Here is a 25,217-nt window from a genome sequence, read left to right as displayed (position 1 = left end):
CTGGCCCCCCTCTCTCTCTCTCCTTTTTTCTCTCTTTCTACCTTCTCCCTTTCTTCCCCCCTCTGCCTCGCTACCACTACCTCTCTCACTCCTCAGCCTCTCTTTCATTCACCCCCCCATCTCACTCGCTGTTTCTTCCTCCTTTTCTTTCCCCCTTTCTGCTCTTTATCCACAAGGTCAACTTTCAAGATATAAGCCGCATGTACTGCAATACTAGAGATTATACTTTGGGACGCACTTTGACTACTTGAAAACGAGAGGTTCAAATTCAGGTGTACTGTAGGTTACATAAACAGAGTTGTGATGAAAAGCCATGAAAAAATAAATCAATAGCAGGGACGTGCTGCTGTAAATCTAAAAAGAACCCAGAGGACTTAACCACGGGAAACAAGGATCATAGGATCTGTGTGCCTTATCGTCCACCAAATCAGTGAGAACGTTTTTTTTTTGAACACAACATTAATGCAGTGGATAAAGGATGGGAAGAGTTGTACATTTAAACCTTGTTGCCTTAGCGACAAATAACAGTCTCCGTACGTAGTATGATAAGATCATCTCTAAGACGAGAGTTGATAACAATTACGATTAGTTCAAACAAAACTAAATTCCATTTCATCTCCTTTAAATCAGTCTACGGAGACGTGAAAAGGGCAATTATTCCATTATCTCTACATAGTGTTTCATTTCCTGTTCCACAAATCATGCTATTAATCAATTATCAATTGAGAATGATTTTGAGAGACCCTTTAGACTGTTTAGAGCCACAGCTAGTAAGATGTCCATTAATTTAAACTACACAATACACTATATTAACCACACAGGGGAGGTGCTCTTACATTGTAGAGGGGGATGCTCTTCATGGGCTTGTACTGCTTGAGGGGGTCCATCTTGTATAGGTGGCGGTCTGTGATGAGGACGGCCCGGTCCTCTGCCTTGTGGAAACGGTTGATCTGGGATACACAAAGACCCTTATCCGTCACCCCACAGGAGACCCCACACACACAGCCAACACACACAACTGGGAGTTGGCTAAACTCAGGGACAGTTGGGTGAGAATGTGTGTGTGTGTGCAGGGGCAGACTGGCCATCTGGCATGTTGGGCAAATGCCAGATGGCTGGTCCATTTTTTTAAATTTTATTGTAATTTTTTTTTCTCCGCAAAATTAGAATTTTCTGGGGCCTCAAGGAAAATAATTGTCTGGTGTGTTAAAAATGTCAGGGCCGATTTCTGGTCCCAGTCTGCCCCTGTGTGTGTAGGGTGTGTGCGCAATAGATGTGATCGTATTCTCTATTCTGTGTATGGTGTATGTGTCCACCTGTGTGGTATAGGGTTTGGGTTAGGTAATAGTCCCCAACCCTAATGTACCTTGCGCACGTTGCAGGAGAAGAGCACTCTCATGAACTTGTCCTTACGCTGCAACTCACAGGACACCAAGGTGAAGGAGGATGCTGTGTCAGGACTGTCTCGCTTCTGAAAACACACATACACACACAGAGAGAGAGACAAAGACTGTCATTAAGATCAACTCCTCTACAAAGAAAAAACACTTTCCATAAAAATTTAGTTCAACAACACACACACGTCGCACCCCCCCCTCCCCTACTGCACCACCGACAAAAAACGCACACACATTTACAACTATATAAAAATGTAAAACAACATCAGAAACACACACATATCAACCTCTAACCTCTCCCTTTGAGGAGCTCAGAGCAAGTGTCAGAACCCCCCTAGCCAATCCAACTCACCAGGTAGTTGCCCTCCCAGGTCCTTTGCAGCCCCAGGTCAGGTCTCTGGCCCTTGAGGGCCTCCAGGGTGGCCACCTTGGCCCTGATCTGCAGTTTCTCCTCTGGAGTCAGGTCTTTGATCAGAGTCCACGCCCACCACCTAGAGCAGCATGGAAACACCCACAGGAATAGCAATGGAGCCAAGATAGACTCTGACACTGTAGAGTCTATGGTCTTGATAACATGATTGGCTATTTCTGACGTGATGATACTGCATAACAGGGATTTGGGGGGGGGGGGGGGGGGGCTGCACTCTCTCTGACATGAAACATCCTGCCTTTAAACTGTACTTTCAAAGCATCAAGTGTGAAATTTCACTTTCTCCGGATGAAAGTATTGAACGAGGCTTTGATGGGGGAAAAATCTATGTCCACCACAGACCTGAGGCTGGAAGACACATGGGTAAAAACCTTCAAAGGAAACCAGTTGGAGTAGAAAACTGTACACTCCACACAACTCGTACTACACAGATAATACTGATGGAAGGGCTTACAGTGCATCGTGTTCAAGGGTTGATGTTTTACCCAAACAGAGGTGGGATTACTCATACTACAACCCCTTGTGTTTGTGTGTGTGTGTGCACGCGTGACACTTTGTTTACCTGTTGTAGATGCTCCGTAGCGCCTCTTCAAACTTCCGCAGGACTTTGGGCGGCGTGGGCCACTTGACGTGCTTGCCATGGTCCTTCATGGAGCGCACGTTCTTGAATTTGCGGTTGACGTCCTTGATGTAGGACTTGACCTTGTAGTGCTGGTAGGCCCGCAGGATGATGAGGGCGGCTCGCATGCGCCGGTAACGCATCCTGGCTATGGTACCGCGCCATACCTGGTGAAGAGAATGGATAGGTTAACACAGTGGGAATGAGTAAGCCTCTATGGATCCTGTACCTCCCAATAACAACTATTAGTTTAACAGGATGTGTGTCTAGAGTATGAAACACACTGTTAATATAACAAAAACGTATAAATGAAGGCAGCCTATATTTGAGCAACATTTTCTCGGACACATTTCAAATGAGATACAGTACGTTCAACTCGAGCAAGACAGACCAAAAGATTCACATAATTCAATGACACATTCATGTTAGTAACTGTAAATCGGAACAGCGTGTATGTTGGGAGTCTTATCGAAAATAATGCCTAAAATAACTGGTATGTACATTTTTATGATCTGAAGCAAGAAAGCCAAAACAAAGATTCACATCATAAAATGTTACTGTAAATCTGAACAGCATGTGTGTTGGACTCGTATTGAAAAGAATGCTCTGAGCCGGTGTAACCAAACTTTCAGTTACACCCCCACCCTATCAACCGCTCCGGAACACCCCCCAGAAAACATGAATAATAAATGGTAGTGGGACCCCAGGGAGACATGTCTCCTGCTCCTTCCTCACTAAAACCATTGCCATATGCTCCTTTTTGACTTCATATTGATTCATAGACCCGTACCAGTCTATTTAACTTACTGTAAACAACAAAGACCCTATACAGTGCTGACAGTCTCAATTGTGTTTGATGTTGACACTCAAGCGCAACTCATTAATGTTGCAGTCATATGATTCATATACTGTATATCAATGGTAACGCATCAGTCTTAGTCACACAGTACATGAATTCTAATATGCTGTAATTCTGCAGATCATGAATATTTGATTCCTTAACGTATGTATGTTTGGCGGTGGTTGATTTGAAAAATAGTCTCTGACATTAGCATATTAAATATTGGGGAAGTGTTTCACCTGGGGAGGTTGATTATGTGGTTATTAAATATACAGTTGAAATCGGAAGTCTACATACACTCGGGTTGGAGTCATTAAAACTTGGTTTTCAACCACTCCACAAATCTCTTGTTCACAAACTATAGTTAAAGCAAGTCTGTTAAGATATCTACTTTGTCCATGACAAGTAATTTTTCCAACAATTGTTAACAGACAGATTATTTCACTTCATCACAATTCCAGTGGGTCAGAAGTTAACATACACAGATGACTGTGCCTTTAAACAAAAAACGATGTCATGGCTTTAGAAGCTTCTGATAGGCTAATTGACATAATTTGAGTCAATTGGAGGTGTACCTATGGATGTATTTCAAGGCCTACCTTCAAACGCAGTGCCTCTTTGCTTGACATCATGGGAAAATCTAAAGAAATCAGCAAAAAAAATTGTAGACCTCCACAAGTCTGGTTCATCCTTGGGAGCAATTTCCAAACGCCTGAAGGTACCATGTTCATCTGTACAAACAATAGTAAACAAGTATAAACACCATGGGACCACACAGCCATCATACCGCTCATGAAGGAGACGCGTTCTGTCTCCTAGAGACTTTGGTGCGAAAAGTGCAAATCAATCCCAGAACAACAGCAAAGGACCTTGTGAAGATGCTGGAGGAAACCGGTACAAAAGTATCTATATCCACAGTAAAAACGAGTCATATATTGACATAACCTGAAAGGCCGCTCAGCAAGGAAGAAGTCACTGCTCCAAAACCGCCATAAAAAAGCCAGACTACGGTTTGCAACTGCACATGGGGACAAAGATTGTACTTTTTGGAGAAATGTCCTCTGGTCTGATGAAACAAAAATAGAACTGTTTGGCCATAATGACCATCGTTATGTTTGGAGGAGAAAGGGGAGGCTTGCAAGCTGAAGAACACCCTCCCAACCATGAAGCACGGGGGTGGCAGCATCATGTTGTGGGGGTACAGAATCATAAAACGAGATGTTAAAAACTGTCCATTGTGCCAATAGATGGAATGCACTCGCATGAGATTTACCGTGATGTTGACAGAGTGGCATGGGAGGTTTATTTCTTAGTTTGTCAGGTCGTTGTTGATTGTTTCCCAAACTCTCTTTTCAACAGCTTTGGGCCACTTCACACTCGGTCTGTGCCCTTTGATCTTTTCCTCTTTTAGAGGTCTCTGTGGTTGGGTGAGTTCATCCACCGGCATTTCTGTGCTTGTGTTATCCTCCTCGGTTACAGGGGTGCAACATGAGAAAGGAAAATGATGTGGATATATTGAAGCAACATCGCAAGACATCAGTCAGGAAGTTAAAGCTTGGTCGCAAATGGGTCTTCCAAATGGACAATAACCCCAAGCATACTTCCAAAGTTGTGGCAAAATGGCTTAAGGACAACAAAGTCAAGGTATTGGAGTGGCCATCACAAAGCCCTGACCTCAATCCTATAGAAAATGTGTGGGCAGAACTGAAAAAGCATGTGCAAGCAAGGAGGCCTACAAACCTGACTCAGTTACACCAGCTCTGTCAGGAGTAATGGGACAAAATTCACCCAAATTATCGTGGGAAGCTTGTGGAAGACTACCCGAAACATTTGACCCAAGTTAAACAATTTAAAGGCAATTCTGCCAAATACTAATTAAGTGTATGTAAACTTCTGACCCACTGGGAATGTGATGAAAGAAACAAAAGCTGAAATAAATAATTCTCTCTACTATTATTCTGACATTTCACATTCTTAAAATAATGTGGTGATCCTAACTGACCCAAGACAGTGAATTTGTACTAGGATTAAATGTCAGGAATTGTGAAAAACTGAGTTTAAATGTATTTGGCTCAGGTGTATGTAAACTTCCGACTTCAACTGTAGCTAAACACCATTGATTTCTGCGTGTTTGCTTTTATTCATTTAACCTACAAAGTACAAATACACAGAATTCAATGCCAAAAAGATGTCTTAAGTATCCAAAATCTAATCTAATCTACTTTAAATTTTCACCACAGCTACAGTAACACTACGGTCCATTCAGAGGCCATCTCTAGTCTAGTGGATCAATCACACAGAGATAAATGAAGGACAGTCAAGAGTGAACTGTCCCTCACTGATGACCTCAAACTCCCCTTTGCCCCTCCATTTCGCTGCCCTAGCGTACTCATAAATAATGGAGGACGGAAGAGATGAGCCTGCAGGAAGCCTGTCATAGGCGTCTCACAGTATGGACATTGCAATGTATTGCCCTGACCACATCTGCAGTCCTCATGCCTCCTTGCAGCATGCCTAAGGCATGTTCACGCAGATGAGCAAGGACCCTGGGCATCTTTCTTTTGGTGTTTTTCCAGAGTCAGTAGAAAGAGCTCGTAGGTGTCCTAAGTTTTCATAACTGTGACCTTAATTGTCTACCGTCTGTAAGCTGTTAGTGTCTTAACGACCGTTCCACTGGTGCATATTCATTAATTGTTTATGGTTCATTGAACAAGCATGGGAAACAGTGTTTAAACCCTTTACAATGAAATCTTGGAAGTTATTTGGATTTTTACGAATTATCTTTATAAGACAGGGTCCTGAAAAAGAGACATTTATTTTTTTGCTGAGTTTACTTCAAGGTCTCAGAACGAGTGACGTCACCGATTGAAACGCTATTAGCGCGCATCAACTAATTAGCCATTTCACACCGGTTACACTCACCCCCTTTGACCGCCTCCTTTTCCGCAGCAACAAGTGACCCGGGTCAACAGCATCAATGGGATCAACTATTTTTTCTCCGAATACAAATTGCTTTCTTTATGGCAGTCATTTTACTTACGGCCCTTGGAAATGACCTGCATGTCTGCAGTTATAAAAAAGGTTTTAAATGCAATATATTGATTTACAAATACAAATCAAAAGGTGTTTGTTTGTGGATAGTGAATTGCATTTGTGGAAAGCTATTTACATTTGTGGATTGGTGATTTACATTTGTGGATTGGTTATTTACATTTGTGAATACATTTGGCATGATATTGATCCCATAGATCTGCTCCTACACTGAACAAAAACGCTACATGTAAAGTGCTTGTCTCATGTTTCATGAGCTGAAATAAAAGATCACAGAAACGTTCCATACACACAAAAAGCTCATTTCTCTCAAATGTTGTGCACAAATGTGTTTACATCCCTGTTAGTGAACATTTTATATTGTGTCAAGATAATCCATCCACCTGACAGGTGTGGCATATCAAGAAGCTGAATAAACAGCATGATCATTACACAGGTGCACCTTGTGCTGAGGACAATAAAAGGCCACAAAAAAATGTGCAGTTTTGTCACACAACACAATGTCAAATATGTCTATAAGTTTTAAGGGAGTGTGCAATTGGCATGCTGACTGCAGGAATGTCCACCAGAACTGTTGCCAGATCATTTTATGTTAATTCCTCTACCGTAAGCTGCCTCCAACGTCGTTTTAGAGAATTTGGCAGTACATCCAACCGGCCTGACAACAGAGTGGGGAGGGCGGGGTGCTGAGGAGTATTTCTGTCTGTAATAAAGCCTTTTTGTGGGGATAAACTCAGTCTGATTGGCTGGGCCTGGCTCCCCAGTGGATGAGCCTACGCCCTCCCAGGCCCACCCATGTGAAATTCATAGATTAGGGCCTAACAAATGTATTTCAATTGAATGATTTCCTTATATGAACTGTAACTCAGCAAAATCTTTGAAATTGTTGCACGTTGCGTTTATATTTTCAGGCTTCATCCACATTTTATTACATTACAGCCTTATTCTAAAATGGATTACATTGTCCCCCCCCCCATCAATCCACACACAATAATTACAAAAGCAAAAACTGGTTTTTAGACAACAACAAAAATTAATATCACATTTACATAAGTATTCATACCCTTTACTCAGTACTTTGTTGAAGCACCTTTGGCAGCGATTACACATGTGTATTTGGGGAGTTTCTCCCATTCTTCTCTGCAGATCCTCTCAAGCTCTGTCAGGTTGAATGGAGGAGTCGCTGCACATCTATTTTCAGGTCTCTCCAGAGATGTTCGATTGGGTTCAAGTCCGGACTCTGGTTGGGCCACTTAAAGACATTCAGAGACTTGTCCCGAAGCCACTATTGCATTGTATTGGCTGTGTACTTAGGGTCATTGTCCTGTTGGAAGGTGAACCGTTGCCCCAGTCTGAGGTCCTGAGCACTCTAGAGCAGGTTTTCATCAAGGATCTCTCTGTACTTTGCTCCATTCATCTTTCCCTCGATCCTGAATAGTCTCCCAGTCCCTGAAAAACATTCCCACGGCATGATGTTGCCACTACGCTTCACCATAGGGATGGTGTCAGGTTTCCTCCAGATGTGACGCTTAGCATTCAGGACAAATAGTTAAATATTGGTTTCATCAGAACAGAGAATCTTGTTTCTCATGGTCTGAGAGTCCTTTAGGTGCCTTTTGGTAAACACCAAGCCGGCTGTCATGTACCTTTTACTGGGGAGTGGCTTCCGTCTGGCCACTCTACCATAAAGGCCTGATTGGTGTAATGCTGCAGAGATGGTTGTCCTTCTGGAAGGTTCTCCCATTTCCACAGAGGAACTCCGGAGCTCTGTCAGAGTGACCATCGTGTTCTTGGTCACCTCCCTGATGAAGGCCCTTCTCCCCCGATTGCTCAGTTCGGCCGGGCAGCCAGCTCTAGGAAGAGTCTTGGTGGTTCCAAGCTTCTGCCATTTAAGAATGATGGAGGCCACTGTGTTCTTGGGGACCTTCACTGCTGCAGAAATGTTTAGGTACCTTTCCCCAGATCTGGACCTCGGTTATGATATTTGTGCATCTGTAACTTTCTCACTCATCATTATTGACGATTCAGTCAGGACTATCTGTAATCATGGTAGCATCCACATTAATGTAGAATTGTTTAGAAACATATTCTATTCTCATTTACAATAAAAGTGACTCCAGAATGACAATACATTATTTACCATTAATTTCTATTGGGCACAAAATAATCTGAAACATAACCAAAACAAACAGCAAATACATCGAGCAGGTTTGTAGAGTCGCAAGCTTGATGTAATCATTGTGTGCTAGGAATATGGGACCAAATACTAAAACTTTAATACACATATACTGTAAGTGTATACTGTTCAACCTCTCTTTCGTATCGTCTGAGATTCCCAAAGATTGGAAAGCTGCCGCGGTCATCCCCCTCTTCAAAAGGGGGACACACTCTAGACCCAAACTGCTACAGACCTATATCTATCCTACCCTGCATCTCTAAGGTCTTCGAAAGCCAAGTTAACAAACAGATTACTGACCATTTTGAATCACATCGTACCTTCTCTGCAATGCAATCTGGTTTCCGAGCTGGTCATGGGTGCACCTCAGCCACGCTCAAGGTCCTAAACAATATCATAACCGCCATCGATACAAGAGACATTACTGTGCAGCTGTATTGATCGACCTGGCCATTGCTTTCGACTCTGTCAATCACCACATTCTTATTGGCAGACTCAACAGCCTTGGTTTCTCAAATGATTGCCTCGCCTGGTTCACCAACTACTTTGCAGACAGAGTTCAGTGTGTCAAATCGGAGGGCCTGTTGTCTGGACCTCTGGCAGTCTCTATGGGGGTGCCACAGGGTTAAATTCTCGGGCCGACTCTCTTCTCTGTATACATAAATGATGTCGCTCTTGCTGCTGGCGATTCTCTGATCCACCTCTACGCAGACGACACCATTCTGTATACTTCTGGCCCTTCTTTGGACACTGTGTTAACTAATTTCCAGACGAGCTTCAATTCCATACAACTCTCCTTCCGTGGCCTCCAACTGCTCTTAAAAGCAAATAAAACTAAATGCATGCTATTCAACCGATCATTGCCCGCACCTGCCCGCCCATCCAGCATCACTACTCTGGACGGCTGTGATTGAGAATATGTGGATAACTACAAATACCTAGGTGTCTGGCTAGACTGTAAACTCTCCTTCCAGACTCACATTAAGCATCTCCAATCAAAAATGAAATCTAGAATCGGCTTCATATTTCGCAACAAAGCTTCCTTCACTCATGCTGCCAAACATACCCTCGTAAAACTGACCATCCTACCGATCCTTGACTTTGGCGATGTCATCTATAAAATAGCCTCCAACACTCTACTCAGTAAACTGGATGTAGTCTATCACAGTGCCATCCGTTTTGCCACCAAAGCCCCATACACTACTCACCACTGCGACCTGTATGCTCTCGTTGGCTGGCCCTCACTTCATACTCGTCGCCAAACCCACTGGCTACAGGTTATCGGCAAGTCTCTTCTAGGTAAAGCCCCGCCCTATCTCAGCTCGCTGGTCACCATAGCAGCATCCACTCGTAGCACGCGCTCCAGAAGGTATATCTCACTGGTTACCCCCAAAGCCAATTCCTTTGGTCGCCTTTCCTTCCAGTTCTCTGCTGCTACTGACTGGAACGAACTGCAAAAATCACTGAAGCTGGAGATTCCCATCTCCCTCACTAGCTTTAAGAACCAGCTGTCAGAGCAGCTCACAGATCTCTGTACCTGTTCATAGCCCATCTGTATACAGCCCATCTATCTACCTCATCCCCATACTGTATTTATTTATTTAGCTCCTTTTGCACCACAGTATCTCTACTTGCACATCCATCTTTTGCACATCTACCATTCCAGTGTTTAATTGCCATATTGTAATTACTTCACCACCATGGGCTATTTATTGCCGTAACTCCCTTATTTGACCTAATTTGCACTAACCGTATACAGACTTTGTTTTCTTTTTTTCTACTGTATGTTTTGTTCATTCCATGTGTAACTCTGTGTTGTTGTACAGTGGGGCAAAAAAGTATTTAGAATTTAGAATATTTTGAATTTATTTGCAAATTCTGGTGGAAAATAAGTATTTGGTCAATAACAAAAGTTTCTCAATACTTTGTTATATACCCTTTGTTGGCAATGACAGAGGTCAAACGTTTTCTGTATGTCTTCACAAGGTTTACACACTGTTGTTGGTATTTTGGTCCATTCCTCCATGCAGATCTCCTCTAGAGCAGTGATGTTTTGGGGCTGTTACTGGGCAACACAGACTTTCAACTCCCTCCAAAGATTTTCTATGGGGTTGAGATCTGGAGACTGGCTAGGCCACTCCAGGACCTTGAAATGCTTCTTACGAAGCCACTCCTTCGTTGCCCGGGCGGTGTGTTTGGGATCATTGTCATGCTGAAAGACTCAGCCACGTTTCATCTTCAATGCCCTTGCTGATGGAAGGAGGTTTTCACTCAAAATCTCACGATACATGGCCCCATTCATTCTTTCCTTTACACGGATTAGTTGTCCTGGTCCCTTTGCAGAAAAACAGCCCCAAAGCATGATGTTTCCACCCCCATGCTTCACAGTAGGTATGGTGTTCTTTGGATGCAACTCAGCATTCTTTGTCCTCCAAACACGACGAGTTGAGTTTTTACCAAAAAGTTATATTTTGGTTTCATCTGACCATATGACATTCTCCCAATCTTCTTCTGGATCATCCAAATGCTCTCTAGCAAACTTCAGACGGGCCTGGACATGTACTGGCTTAAGCAGGGGGACATGTCTGGCACTGCAGGATTTGAGCCCCTGGCGGCGTAGTGTGTGATGGTAGGCTTTGTTACTTTGGTCCCAGCTCTCTGCAGGTCATTCACTAGGTTCCCCTGTGTGGTTCTGGGATTTTTTCTCACCGTTCTTGTGATCATTTTGACCCCACGGGGTGAGATCTTGCGTGGAGCCCCAAATCGAGAGAGATTATCAGTGGTCTTGTATGTCTTCCAATTCCTAATAATTGCTCCCACATTTGATTTCTTCAAACCAAGCTGCTTACCTATTGCAGATTCAGTCTTCCCAGCCTGGTGCAGGTCTACAATTTTGTTTCTGGTGTCCTTTGACAGCTCTTTGGTCTTGGCCATAGTGGAGTATGGAGTGTGACTGTTTGAGGTTGTGGACAGGTGTCTTTTATACTGATAACACGTTCAAACAGGTGCCATTAATACAGGTAACAAGTGGAGGACAGAGGAGCCTCTTAAAGAAGAAGTTACAGGTCTGTCAGAGTCAGAAATCTTGCTTGTTTGTAGGTGACCAAATACTTATTTTCCACCATAATTTGCACCATTATCTTGGCCAGGTCGCAGTTGCAAATGACTAGCTTACCTGGTTAAATTAAAAATTAAAAATTTAAAAGTGTATTTGTCCCAATCGTTTTGGTCCCCTAAAATGGGAGGACTATGTACAAAATGTGCTGTAATTTCTAAACAGTTCACCCGATATGGATGAAAATACCCACAAATTATAGCTGACTGTCTGCATTTTAACCTCATAGTCATTGTATAGTTTCCAATCCAAAGTGCTGGAGTACAGAGCCAAAACAACAACAAAAATTGCGAAAGTTACAATTCGTCACAATATTTTGGACTGAGCATTCTACTCAATGCATCGTCAATGAGCGCTGATGAAGATTATCAAAAATGCATTACAGTGGCTTGGAAATACGATGACATTCAAAAGGAGGCAAATAACTAGTAGAAAAACAAAAGAATGGGGATGGATTTTAGCTAGCTAACGTTGGCATTGCTAGCTGTTTTGATGAACTTTGTTAGTTAATGACAACATTGCCAACTGTCTAAAGTAAATTTGATGAAATTATAATGCTGGCAAAGTAGTATCCTACTGAACACTTGACTACTTTAGCAATGTCATCGTATTTCCAGGCAATATAGTGTAATTTAGACGAAACAGTAATTAGCCTCCGTCCAGAAGGTCTAGGTTTATCACCAATTTCGGGCACCACTATGGCGCATAACAATGGTATGACGCGACCGAGTGACGGAGGTGAAACCTATGGATACTTTTGTAGCTCACTGTATATGTCTCTGGCTAACATCATTTGAATGAACATTCTACATTACAATGGGAATTATTGCATCGTGTTCCCATGAGTTTACCAGTCAAATTGCCAGGGATAGACGTTCCAAGACCGTTCTATTCATTCTATTTCTATGGTCACACACACCACCGGCCTCTGTCCATCCCCCGCCTTGCTTAGTGTGCAGGCTGCGCAGCAAACAAGTATCCAAGTTTAAACAAAGTTTAAATAAAACATGTCGACTATCCATATATCCTAAATTATCATGATATTATTCAAATGGTACAATTATTTCAAATGCCCATGGCTCTATCTCCCACACACACTGTTGCTTGGCTGTGCTTAAACACAGAGGGGCAGACGGTGTAGAATTATCACGAGTGGGAAGGTGGTGAGAGGAGAGGAGACGACACCCAGGGGAGCGTGGGTAAATCAGGTCAATAACAAGGCCGAAACTCCCTCCTCTCCAGTAAAGCTATCTGATCATCCTTTAACAGACTCCCTCCCTCCATCATGGAGTCGTACTAACCACACACTCCCATGGCTCTGGGGATCCAGATTTACGAGCTCGTCAAAGCCAAATTGGGGGCGTCTCGGGCAGACAAAGTGGGACAGATTGGTACGGCTTTATTAGGGCACTTTGAAATGCATTTTGGGTAGAGAGAGTCTGTCACAAATCACATACAGATGTAGGATCCCGCCAGAGCAGGAAAATAATCCTGCATCAACAGGAAATGTGAATTATTATGTGGATTATAATTGACATTTTTGTAGGGAAAAATCTAGTCTGGAATTTCAGAAGCCTAAAATACACTCCACGTTTTCAAATTCCTGCAAACTTTCCTGCAACAAATAAAATGTTATTTGTCACATGCGCCTGCATTGTTGGTTAAGGGCTTGTAAAGTAAGCATTTGACAGTGAAATGCTTACTTACATGCCATTAACCAACAATGCAGTTTTAAGAAAATATTTACTAAATAAACTAAAGTAAAAAAATATATATACTTGCCAAGTAGAATAAAGGTTAAATAAAAAAATATAGTAAATCATACACTATAGGCTAGACTAAGTGCTGCAACTGCTTAAGGCCTAATAAAGAGGCCATCAATCCATCCGTAAAACAAGCCAGGGTTGGCAATACCATTTATAGTCTCTGACTAAACACGCTAAACAAAATATCCTTCATGTCATCCACAAAACAAATCAAACATGGAAAGACCGGCGGGGCGACACACTTGACTGCAATCAAATGCCACATCGAGTGCCACTATTTCCCTGTCCTCCCGGGACATTTGTTTTTTCCAGTGAAATGCTCAATACACCGAGGTGGGCGGAGACGGCATCAAGCAGAGTGTGTGACACAATTTATCAAGGGCACCACGCACACACACACACACTGACCTCAGGCAAGCACTGGGGACACTGGGCCGAGACACTGGGCCAATGGGTTTTTCGGATTAATCAATTCAGAGCTCGGGTGAACACCATCACCACATGCTCAAGGCAGCAGCCAGTGGCTTGCTCCAAAACCCTCTCTAGACTAACATCCTCTATACATGTTCATTATGTTCCATCATTTGGTTCATGTATTGTGCGGAATTGAGGTTAAAATAGAATAGACTCTTTGTCATGTTGATCGATTCAAATATTGATGGAAATCATTGGAAGTTGTTAGCAATTTGCGTTGCCTCCATGGTCAGATTGTCAGCCACTAACTGAAACAAATAAACCTTTAGAAATGAATGCTTGTATCTTACAGTCAGGTCTGTTAATTATAACATACGGTATTATACATGAATAGACATGTCAAAGGATAGAAAGAAAAGGGGCGATTCTATGAGGAAATAGAGAGAATGGCAAGTGAAGGTCATATCAGAGGAAAGCAGTGCACCTTGGCTGGGAGCCAAACCTTGGTTGCCATGGCGAGAGCCCCCTGTACCCATATCCTTCCACACTGTCGAGGAGATGCATTGCTGTCAGGTCAGTGGATTGTTTTGAGTGTAAAAACGCCCGGCACTATTTTCTATTCTTGTTGTTAGTGCAGTGAATCCAAGTGTGAATTATTATACTCAAACAGCCTGCAACGTTTTGTTCTGGTGAGAATCAATTACATTACCAACTCAAGGATGCACAGACCAGGATTTATGAATAAAATATAAGCCGGTATTAATTTATTTTGCATTGTATCTCAAATATAAAAACACTATTCATGTATAAGTGTTAGTGAATTCAAAAGGACACGTGCCTGAATGCGTTTCATTCTTTAACAGTGGGAAGTTGTTAGGAGGTTGTTGAGGCAGTGGGAAATTGCAGTAAGAGAATACTCAAACGGTTACTGAGCATAGTTGACAGCACAGTGGAAAACAAAGAGCATCAAAGAACACAAGATGTGAACACGGATGAGCTCCGAGAGACAGAAGGGAAAAATCCTTCAGTATAATCAAGAGATATTTCATCATCAAAGTCTTCCACAACAACAGAGGGTGCAGGTACAGCATCTCCCTAGGCGAAGCCAAAGTCACTGATACAAGGAGTGACAAGAGAAACATGTTTCCCTTTGATTTTGTCTGGAAGAGTGACCATTTTGGGAGGTAGCTACTGTAGGTGTTTTGCAGGTGCCATGCATTTGTAAATGTACCATAAGTAACAGAACACTTCCCACTCTATTTTAATAATGCCTACATCAGATGAATTAGGATCAGGTTAAGTACTGCTGAGGCGTGTGGATAGAGGTGGGATCAGTTCTGGCCCAGTCGTCAGATTGTAGGCTAGGCTAATGCTAGCCTACAGTCTCACTGATAAATCCAGTCACTCAGACACATGTAACAACAGCAATTAAAGGGGCAATGTGCATTGCAACATCCATTTTTGGACTTATAAATCAATGATATGTACCCATTGATTCTTGAAGAATATACCTTATAAATGCCTCATGAGTGGCTCAACTGGCGTATCCCATCAGAACCCAAAAATATAAGCTTGTTTTACTCCAAATGTTTATAAACATGTAAAAACTATCATTTTGATATCGTGGAGGGTCAGTCCTTGCCTCCATAGCGCCGTCTATGGAATTTGAGAATGGATGCATTTCTCCAGCCCCATCCCTCAGATTTTACGGAACCAGTGGCGGTGAGTACGCTTTGTTATTGTTTTAACTGCGGATTGCAGCTTTAATTCCCTGGCTCCCAATACACAGGGGACTCTCTCATGTCTCCCTCTCTCTCTCTCGCCATTCCCAGGCCTGACAGACACCGATGTGGATGGATGAGCTTCCATTTATGAAAAATTCATTAAAAAAAATGGGGAAGCTCATGAATCATTCATAAAGTATGTATTTGTGTTGGATTGTAGTATTTAATCCCCTTTAGGTTGGTTCAGATTGGGACTATTGCCCCTTCCTGAGGATAAGGCTCTGATTGTGGTATGGATGCATGCTTGTGTGTTCAACTGACTGCACAGTCCATACTAGGGAGTGTCTAGTGGAGCAGATATGGACCACTGATTGCGGGATGTAGTGCAGTCAGTCAGTGGCGAGGGCAGAGTTGATAGCCGTGAACGTGAGGGTGGATTCAGTGGATCCAGAGTTCTATCCGCTTCTATCCGCGGGGAGGAGAAGAGAGCCAGAGCGGAACGGCTTTGACGGGGCGGAAACGAGGAACGACGGAGCAGAAACGAGGAACGACGGAGCAAAAGGCAGTGTGAAATGAGACGCGGCGGGAGAGAGTCAGGGTGCAAGGAGGGGCGAAGGGGGGGTAGGGAGAAAGGCCACATTGTGTACTAGAACCAAGTATGGAGAAGGGCACCTCAAATGTAATATGGGATCCCTCACTTATTTATGTGTAGGGTGCAGACAATGACAGGGTATTGTGGTTGTCTGGGGAAGGAGGCTCATAGGGGGAGGGGAAGAGAGCTTGAGGTACTGCCACCCCTGGCATGGTGGGGCCTGTTGGCATAAGCCACAGTGGTGTGCCAGCTGCTGATAAGGGGATTGCTTGGCACAGATGATGAGCTGTGTGTGTAGGGGGCAGGGTGGAAAATAGAGTCAAATACACTAACGTTAGAGGTCTATTTTGCTTATTTGTGGAGGGTGATGAATGGGAGTGTGTGTGGTCCTGGGTGCTTCTTTTTGACTGAGCGAGCCCTATACCATTCCTTCAACCCCAAAACCTCTCTTTGGGTCGAACATCTGGAATTCATCTCTGGTCTTTGTGCTTGGTTATCAAAGTGGCGACATCCTTTGAGATAGTCCTAAGAGCGAATAGGATCACACGTCGAGCTCGTCTGCCGGGCAGCCCAACCGGGGCTCTGTAGATCAATACAGAGGCCAAACAATCAATCCTGCAATGAAGCAATTTGGTTGCTTTAACCCTTTGGTGTCTGCGGGCAGTCATATTGCAGGCCAGTCCTTGGAGAGAGCTGCCCGAATGAAAGGTGTTGTGAACGTGAAGGAACGTAGTTGTACTCCTAGCAATTTGAGTAGCAATAACATGCGCGGTAAATGTATAGCCCGTCAATCTTCATTCTGTCACCAATCGTATGAATGGCTCCCAGGTGATTGAATAAAATAGGGGCTCAAATCCCAAACAAGAAGAAGGAAACAGAGCAGTCAGATGCTGACAAATGGACGTTTTGATCTCTGTATCTGTCAGTCAGAGGGGGCATTACCTTTTGAGAAGGTCAGCTAGAAGGACAGCAAAATGACAGGGCCACATTCAACACTACACTCTTAAAAAAAACTATTCCCTCCATCTATTCCCATCTATACAGAAGTATTATACAGTACGTCTTAGGCTAGGCTGGCTTAATGGGTGTGTAATGGCACATGTTATGACACATTCTATCATTCTTACCAGAGGTGTCTGAAAGTCAGTGGCTCATTCTCGTGCACAACACAATCACAAGACTTTCTTTACCAGCCAATCAAGGGAGGAAGATGTTTAAGTCAATATCCATATCCCAATTATATAGCATAGAGAACATTAAATGGAGAATCGGTCGTAATGGAGCGATAACATGGGATTACATTCTGGTCTGTATCAATGTCGTAAAACTGTCTTTATGATAAAAGGTGCACATATATACGAAATAGATTTTCCCTATGGCTCCAGCATATTCACACTGTTACATAGCTAATGGTTTATATTAAGATTCATATCTCGTTTTCCATCCTCGGAATGCTCCCATAGCACCACAGGAGCTGTGGTATATTTGTAATATATTCCAACTATTATAAGGGGTCAATAATAAGGGTTGAATGGCTTTAGGGTTATGTGAACATTATATTCTCAGTCCCAGAGATTGTTTGTTCTTTTACTGTGCAGGAATGCCGGCGGCTTCCCAGAAGTCTGCAGTGCGGATGTGTGGATGTGTGGAGCGAGAGAGAGAGCGAGAGAGAGAGCGAGAGAGAGCGAGAGAGAGCGAGAGAGAGCGAGAGCGAGAGCGAGAACCCAGAGAGAGAGAGAGAGAGAGAGAGAACCCAGAGAGAGAGAGAGAGAGAGAGAGAGAGAGAGAGAGAGAGAGAGAGAGAGAGAGAGAGAGAGAGAGAGAGAGAGAGAGAGAGAGAGAGAGAGAGAGAGAGAGAGCTAACGCTATAATAATTTTAGGCCCAGAAAATATCCCGGCGCATAGTGGCATATCAAGCCTCGAGAGTTGGCTATTCATATGAAAAGTACAGAGAGTGAATTTAAATGAGAACACAATGAGTGTTGAAGAAACAAGATAATGAGGTTACTGGAGAATGGGTAGCTTTGACTAGTAATCCATCTCCCTGATAGAATGATGTTAGTGACAGTAGTGGCTTTTCATTTCTCATTGTCAATAGGATATTGAATATAATACGTGTACACTATTGAATTTAACAGATTTACCTGGAGACGTCACACCTATACAATGTTACCACTCGACATGGGGCTGTTGCCATGGAGACCAGGCCAAGGGCCAAAGGTGACAACATTGAAACTGACCTTCTGAAGGAAGAGGACTATTCTCCCAACCATTTCGTCCCTCTGCTCCTCCAGGCAGAAGAGGGTGCGCGGCGTGCGGACGAACACCTTGGTCTTGCCGTAGGCCACGTCGTGCTCGAAGCCGCAGCCCTGCACCAGCCTCTTCACTGCCTCTTTGTCCGACGGGAGGTCGTGATTGGGCCACGTGAACTCCGAGATCATCTTGTACCTGAGGGGGCGGAACGGAGGCAGAGAGGGTCCAATATTAGCGGGCCTCAAAACGCTTTAGCACCATCGCTAACCAGAGTGGTTCTGATAGGTCAGAGCATGGTGCGTGCAATGCCGTAATTGGGTTTATTGCTGCATGGGCCCAAACACACTGCAAACGGTGTGTTAACTGTTCGTCACCCCAATTGTGTCTGCATCACTCCTCTTCTTTCACAAAACATGCACTTTGTTGAAGTGATTGGTTCTTTGACAGTGAAAAAAAAATGCCCTGCAAAATACATGCGAAAACAGAACGATTGGCAACATTACAGGACACTGTGACAAGATATTATTGGACGGCCAAGAGAGGTCAAAACACTGCTAGCAGGCCTGTCAACCGATTCCTACATTAGTTATTCGCTGGCATTTTACTGCCAAAGCATGATGTAATACACAGTCCAAATTCATCAGTGAAGGAAATGAGGGACAGAGTTAGAGGAGAAGTGTGTTATGCAAAACTATCACCGCTAACTACCACAGATATTACCTCATCTAACTTGACCGAGGAAGGGCAGGGCAGTGGGGAGCGAGACAGCTGTGAATGTATTAGGGGCAAGAGTTTTTTTTTAAAGAGTGTGTTTGCGCGTGTATTTCCATTTGTTCGGGACCATTTGGACCTGGTGTGTGAGTGCAGTTTGAACTAAATCCTAATTTAACTGCCAAGAGTCCAAAATAAATTCTATTAAAAATCCTCCTTTTGCACACAATATGAACCTGCCTCTGTTTCCCAGATGTTTAATATCACACTTTTAGAAGAAATATCTTGCTATATTTTGTCCTAATGTATTATGTAAAACAAGTGTGCGAGTGCACACGTTTGTATGATTGAGAGACAATCTCATTTAGTTGTCTACGGTGTCGTCTAGTCTGATGCGAGAGACTTGCAGCATCGTAAGTGACAACACTGCTGTCACATAGCGCCCACTCACAAGCCAATGTGATGATGCTAAAGCCCTCCTCTCCTCTGCAAAGCTCTCTATGATTTAGTCCAGTACTGACTGGATTCTGCTTTACCAAACTCAAGGCCAGCCCCGGTCTATTCATTTAGTCACAATTTGGTGTTAAGAGTACTGGATGTACACTACCGTTCAAAAGTTTGGGGTCACTTAGAAATGTCTTGTTTTGAAAGAAAAACACTTTTTTTGTCCATTAAAATAACATCAAATTGATCAGAAATAGTGTAGACATTGTTAATGTTGTAAATGACTATTGTAGCTGGAAACGGCAGATTTTTATTTTATTTTTATGGATTATGTACATAAGTGTACAGAGGCCCATATCAGCAACCATCACTCCTGTGTTCCAATGGCACGTTGTGTTAGCTAATCCAAGTGTATAATTTTAAAAGGCAAATTGATCATTAGAAAACCCTTTTGCAATTATGTTAGGGCAGCTGAAAACTGTTGTCCTGATTTAAAGAAGCAATAAACCTGGCCTTCTTTAGACTAGTTGAGTATCTGGAGCATCAGCATTTGCCTTCTAGAAAGAGTTCCTCTGTCCAGTGTCTGTGTTCTTTTGCCCATCTTAATCTTTTCGTTTTATTGGCCAGTCTGTGATATGGCTTTTTCTTTGCAACTCTACCTAGAAGGCCAGCATCCTGTCACCTCTTCACTGTTGACGTTGACTATCTGTTGACTATTTATTGAAGCTGCCAGTTGAGGACTTGTGAGGCATCTGTTTCTCATGATCAATTAGCCTTTTAAAATGATAAACTTGGATTAGCTAACACAACGTGCCATTGGAACACAGGAGTGATGGTTGCTGATAATGGGCCTCTGTACGCCTACGCAGATACTCCATAAAAAATCTGCCATTTCCAGCTATAATAGTCATTTTCAACATTAACCATGTCTACACTGTATTTCTGATCAATTTTATGTTATTTTAATAGACGAAAAATGTGCTTTTCTTTCAAAAACAAGGATATTTCTAAGTGACCCTAATCTTTTGAACGGTAGTGTACGTAAAAGAATGTCATAGTATAATGGTAGAGAAAAAAAGGAATGAAGGAATGTTCAGTAGGTGAGCGGATCGAAAACAGAGGCAGGAAGTAGTGACACACATTGAAAGCGTAAAATGAATCAGAAGTGATCATTGTGAGGTTCATATTGTTGATGAATACTGTCTCAATACGACAGAGCATGTTTTCCCCCCCACTAAAGTGCAGCGCGTCAACTGCATTCGATGGAAGAGACACGTCGTTAAAAACACACCCACTCTGTTGCAGGGCTGTTTTCCTAGTGAAGGGCAGGGCACAGGGACATTGTGTTGGAGGGGGCTCGTATTCACAAAGAGGGAATTTTTAAGAAAATCTTCAAATTAAATACCACTGCGAGATTATAAGCCGTTTTAGTGCATTTTTGTAACTTTGCACAATGATTTTGCTCTGGGAAAATGTCCCTGTCAGACTAGGAATGCTGCTATCGGATGGGGATCAGGCCTTTTATATCATAATGAATAAGATTATACGGAAAGGAGGGAGTTGACCCTAAATCACCACTACTCGGGACCTGATTCTCCTTCTACCTGGAGATGAGGTTTAAGCTCATACCTCTGGAGGAAGCGGGGGTACTCCTGGCGGTTGGCGAATCCGGCGCGGCGCACACGAACGTTCTCCAGTAGGCCCAGGTACTCGACCTGGTGGCGACAACGCTCGTACTCGAACAGCAGGGGCGACTTGACGTCGTTGGGCTTGATGCAGCGCACATAGTAGGGCTCCTGTACACACAAACCACCAGGGGGACCACAGTGAGGAGACACAGCGAGGAGACACAGCGAGGAGACACAGCGAGGAGACACAGCAAGGAGACACAGCAAGGAGACACAGCAAGGAGACACAGCAAGGAGACACAGCAAGGAGACACAGCAAGGAGACACAGCAAGGAGACACAGCAAGGAGACACAGCAAGGAGACATAGCCCCGTCTCCTATCCTCTATCGGCACGGATGTGGAACAACTGGACAGGTGAAAGCTAATTCCTATAGGATATCCAACATGCTTTTTTAAAAATACTTTATTATTATTTTATTTTTTTACATCCTGTGAATTTAAAAAAACACTTTTTTACATCCTGTGAGGTTACATGTGTAATTTCGGAGGAGAGGAGATGAGGAAAGAAAACCCCCTTTAGACTATTGAGATGCACTCGCTCTGTCAAATCAGTAGTACACGTTCTCAAAAAAAATGTAATGTTGTTGTTGGCCAATGAAATAGTTGCCAGGAGGTGGCCACACCCCTCACCTTGCATGCCAGGTTCTCCACCAATGCGATCATGGAGTTCTTAAAGAGGGTGGCGGCCGTTAGGGGTCGTTTGGTGACCTCAGTGATACTCAGCTTGCCCTCCGGCCACATCATCTTCAGCACTGGGTTGGAGCTACGGAGAGAGAGGAAGAGAGGGGAAGAGGAAAAGAGAGGGAGAAAGAGAGGAGCGGGGGGAAAAAGAGGGGAGGAAAAATTGGTTATCAGTGCATCATAGAAGGCTACAGTGGGGCCATGAGATAGGGGGGGAGGAGGGCGAGAGGAGAGGGGATAGCAGGTGTTTATCAGTGCATCATAGAAGGCTACAGTGGGGCCATGAGATAGGGAGGGAGGAGGGCGAGAGGAGAGGGGATAGCAGGTGTGTGTTGACTCTAACCTGTTGTACAGTAGCCTTTTGAAGTCCTGGAAGAGAGTGTCCTTGTTCTTGTCGATGAAGCCAACCACAGAGTACCTGCGGTAGTACATAAGTACACACACACTTTGATCATCTTTTTCAGACACTAAGACAACATACAGCACCAAAGACAGTGCTTAAAAATGACAACAGCGTCTCCTAAAACCTACTCAGAAATAATTACAATGGATGAATCACAGAAGAATTAGAGAACAAATCCTCTGTTTCCAGAAAAACAGTGGGAGTGTGTGAGCCATCAGTAAGACCCAGGAGGAAACTGGCCCATTAAAGGCTTGACTCCACAGTCTCAGACAGTATCTCAAATGGCACCCTATTCCTTATATAGTGCACTACTTTTCACCAGGACCCATTGACCAGAGCCCTATGGACCCTTGTCAACAGTAGTGCACTATATAGGGAATAGGGTGCCATTTGGAATGCTAAGGGTCTCAAGTTTGAGTACTCTCTGAACCAGTTAGGCTAGGCTGCAGGCAGAGTGGATTTTCACAGTCCATGGTATTTATCTCTCATCTCATATTTAAAGACATATAATTGATGTGTATTTTCTTTAATTCATGTAATTCAGGGCTCTGTGAAGGAGACTTTGGTCTCAGTAGGACTCCCTGATAAAACAAAGGTTAAATAAAAATATATTAACCATGGGGATGTAGATAGACGATGCTGGGCAGGACAGACATGCAAGCGTTGAGGATGACTTGCATACTGTAGCATACACAGCTGGTGATTTGGTTGATGATAGTGTTTGATGATCTCATGTCTTTGTAATGATGAGGGTGATGGGGTCACCTTAGGGTCATGATAGGGGCTGCACCAAATGCTTGATGTATTATAATAATTGATTATGCTTAGGTTGTATTAATAGAAGGGGAGGGGTTATAAGACCCCTCCCACACTACATTTATAGGGTCCTGGACTACAGATTAGCAATATATGTATTCATTATAAGGTTTAATATTGTTCCCCAGTTATTTCCTAGTCTTTGCCTCTTACAAGAAACGGTCTGAGAGCTGTGTGAGTTATTGCTGTCAAAACAGGGTGTCTGTGAGAAAGCGCCTCAAGGCTGAAAGAGATTCAAGGACACAGAATCATGTAGGGGAGTGAAAGAGATGAGACAAGTCAGACATACCACTATAAAGCAACTTGGGTAGTGGAAAATTACTGCTGAGCCCTTAGAAAACACTAACTATTGTTCTCTCCTGCAGGTTTGTATAACTGTATATGCATGGGTTTGGTCTCATGAGTAGAAGGTGTTGATGTAGGCAGTTACATCACTATGGGTTGACTGCAAGCATTTTAAAAGCAAATTGGACTTTCCCTATTTTGCAGAACTCAGTAGAGACATCAGTTGTATGTGTGATGTTTGATCTCTGACTTCTGTCTACAGCTGTCTTTTGATTTTAAAAAACAACTGATTTATAAGTGCACATTTTGAGTGTTCCTTATTTGTTAAGTAAATAACGGAGCCCAGAAAATGGAAACCAACAAGGGTATTTAAAGAACAAAGTGAAGTGTAAGGAAGTCACTTCTGCCACCACAATGACTGATAACAAAAGGGTGGTGCCATACAGTACACCACTGTATACAATAACTTACACGACATCCCCTGCATAGTGCCGGATACGGAAATCTCTGTCAAACTCCAAACTCTTGTCTGTCGGGGAGAGCTGTGGATGGAGAGAGAGAGAGAGAGAGATAAATTGAGTAACAAACCTGGAGAAGTAGGGAGGGATACATTCACACAGCCAAGGAGGTGAGTTTACTTGACTCTGCCTAGGAATCTAATAGCTCCTATGCAAAGGAGCAAAAACAATGGGGCACTTTAGTCTGTAATATTAAGGGCATCTATTTTCAGATGTGCTATGCTCCATGTTTCTTTACTGGAAAGCATCTTCCCCAGATATAACGTACTGTACTGTATCCCCATTAGAGAGAGAGAAGCTGCTTCCCCAGATATAACGTACTGTATCCCCATTAGAGAGAGAGAAGCTGCTTCCCCAGATATAACGTACTGTATCCCCATTAGAGAGAGCGAAGCTGCTTCCCCAGATATAACGTACTGTATCCCCATTAGAGAGGGAGAAGCTGCTTCCCCAGAAATAACATACTGTATCCCCATTAGAGAGAAGCTGCTTCCCCAGATATAACGTACTGTACTGTATCCCCATTAGAGAGAGAAGCTGCTTCCCCAGATATAACGTACTGTACTGTATCCCCATTAGAGAGAGAGAAGCTGCTTCCCCAGATATAACATACTGTACTGTATCCCCATTAGAGAGAGAAGCTGCTTCCCCAGATATAACGTACTGTACTGTATCCCCATTAGAGAGAGAGAAGCAGCTTCCCCAGATATAACATACTGTATCCCCATTAGAGAGAGAGAAGCTGCTTCCCCAGATATAACATACTGTATCCCCATTAGAGAGAGAGAAGCTGCTTCCCCAGATATAACGTACTGTATCCCCATTAGAGAGAGAGAAGCTGCTTCCCCAGATATAACGTACTGTACTGTATCCCCATTAGAGAGAGAGAAGCTGCTTCCCCAGATATAACGTACTGTATCCCCATTAGAGAGAGAGAAGCTGCTTCCCCAGATATAACGTACTGTATCCCCATTAGAGAGAGCGAAGCTGCTTCCCCAGATATAACGTACTGTATCCCCATTAGAGAGGGAGAAGCTGCTACCCCAGAAATAACGTACTGTATCCCCATTAGAGAGAAGCTGCTTCCCCAGATATAACGTACTGTACTGTATCCCCATTAGAGAGAGAAGCTGCTTCCCCAGATATAACGTACTGTATCCCCAGTAGAGAGAGAAGCTGCTTCCCTAGATATAACGTACTGTATCCCCATTAGAGAGAGAGAAGCTGCTTCCCCAGATATAACGTACTGTATCCCCATTAGAGAGAGAGAATCTGCTTCCCCAGATATAACA

At 43.3% G+C, this 25,217-nt stretch overlaps 1 protein-coding gene across 1 annotated transcript in view; it reads right to left on the bottom strand.

Moving 5' to 3' along the window:
* LOC139376412 (unconventional myosin-Id) overlaps window positions 1-25,217 on the bottom strand; it is a 123,872-nt gene that overhangs the window by 45,180 nt on the left and 53,475 nt on the right. Inside the window, exons 12-20 of the mRNA XM_071118980.1 lie at window positions 23,879-23,949; window positions 22,247-22,321; window positions 21,853-21,985; window positions 21,163-21,329; window positions 18,366-18,573; window positions 2,390-2,613; window positions 1,750-1,888; window positions 1,367-1,471; window positions 837-950 (exon numbers count right to left, since the gene is read on the bottom strand). Of these exons, the coding sequence (XP_070975081.1) occupies window positions 837-950; window positions 1,367-1,471; window positions 1,750-1,888; window positions 2,390-2,613; window positions 18,366-18,573; window positions 21,163-21,329; window positions 21,853-21,985; window positions 22,247-22,321; window positions 23,879-23,949 (1,236 nt within the window). The remainder of the gene's footprint in view (window positions 1-836; window positions 951-1,366; window positions 1,472-1,749; window positions 1,889-2,389; window positions 2,614-18,365; window positions 18,574-21,162; window positions 21,330-21,852; window positions 21,986-22,246; window positions 22,322-23,878; window positions 23,950-25,217) is intronic.

This window comes from Oncorhynchus clarkii, chromosome 20 (genome assembly GCF_045791955.1).
Source record: "Oncorhynchus clarkii lewisi isolate Uvic-CL-2024 chromosome 20, UVic_Ocla_1.0, whole genome shotgun sequence".
Lineage (NCBI taxonomy): Eukaryota > Metazoa > Chordata > Actinopteri > Salmoniformes > Salmonidae > Oncorhynchus > Oncorhynchus clarkii.
Note: the sequence above shows the minus strand (reverse complement) of the source record. Positions and strands in the feature narration are given on the sequence as shown.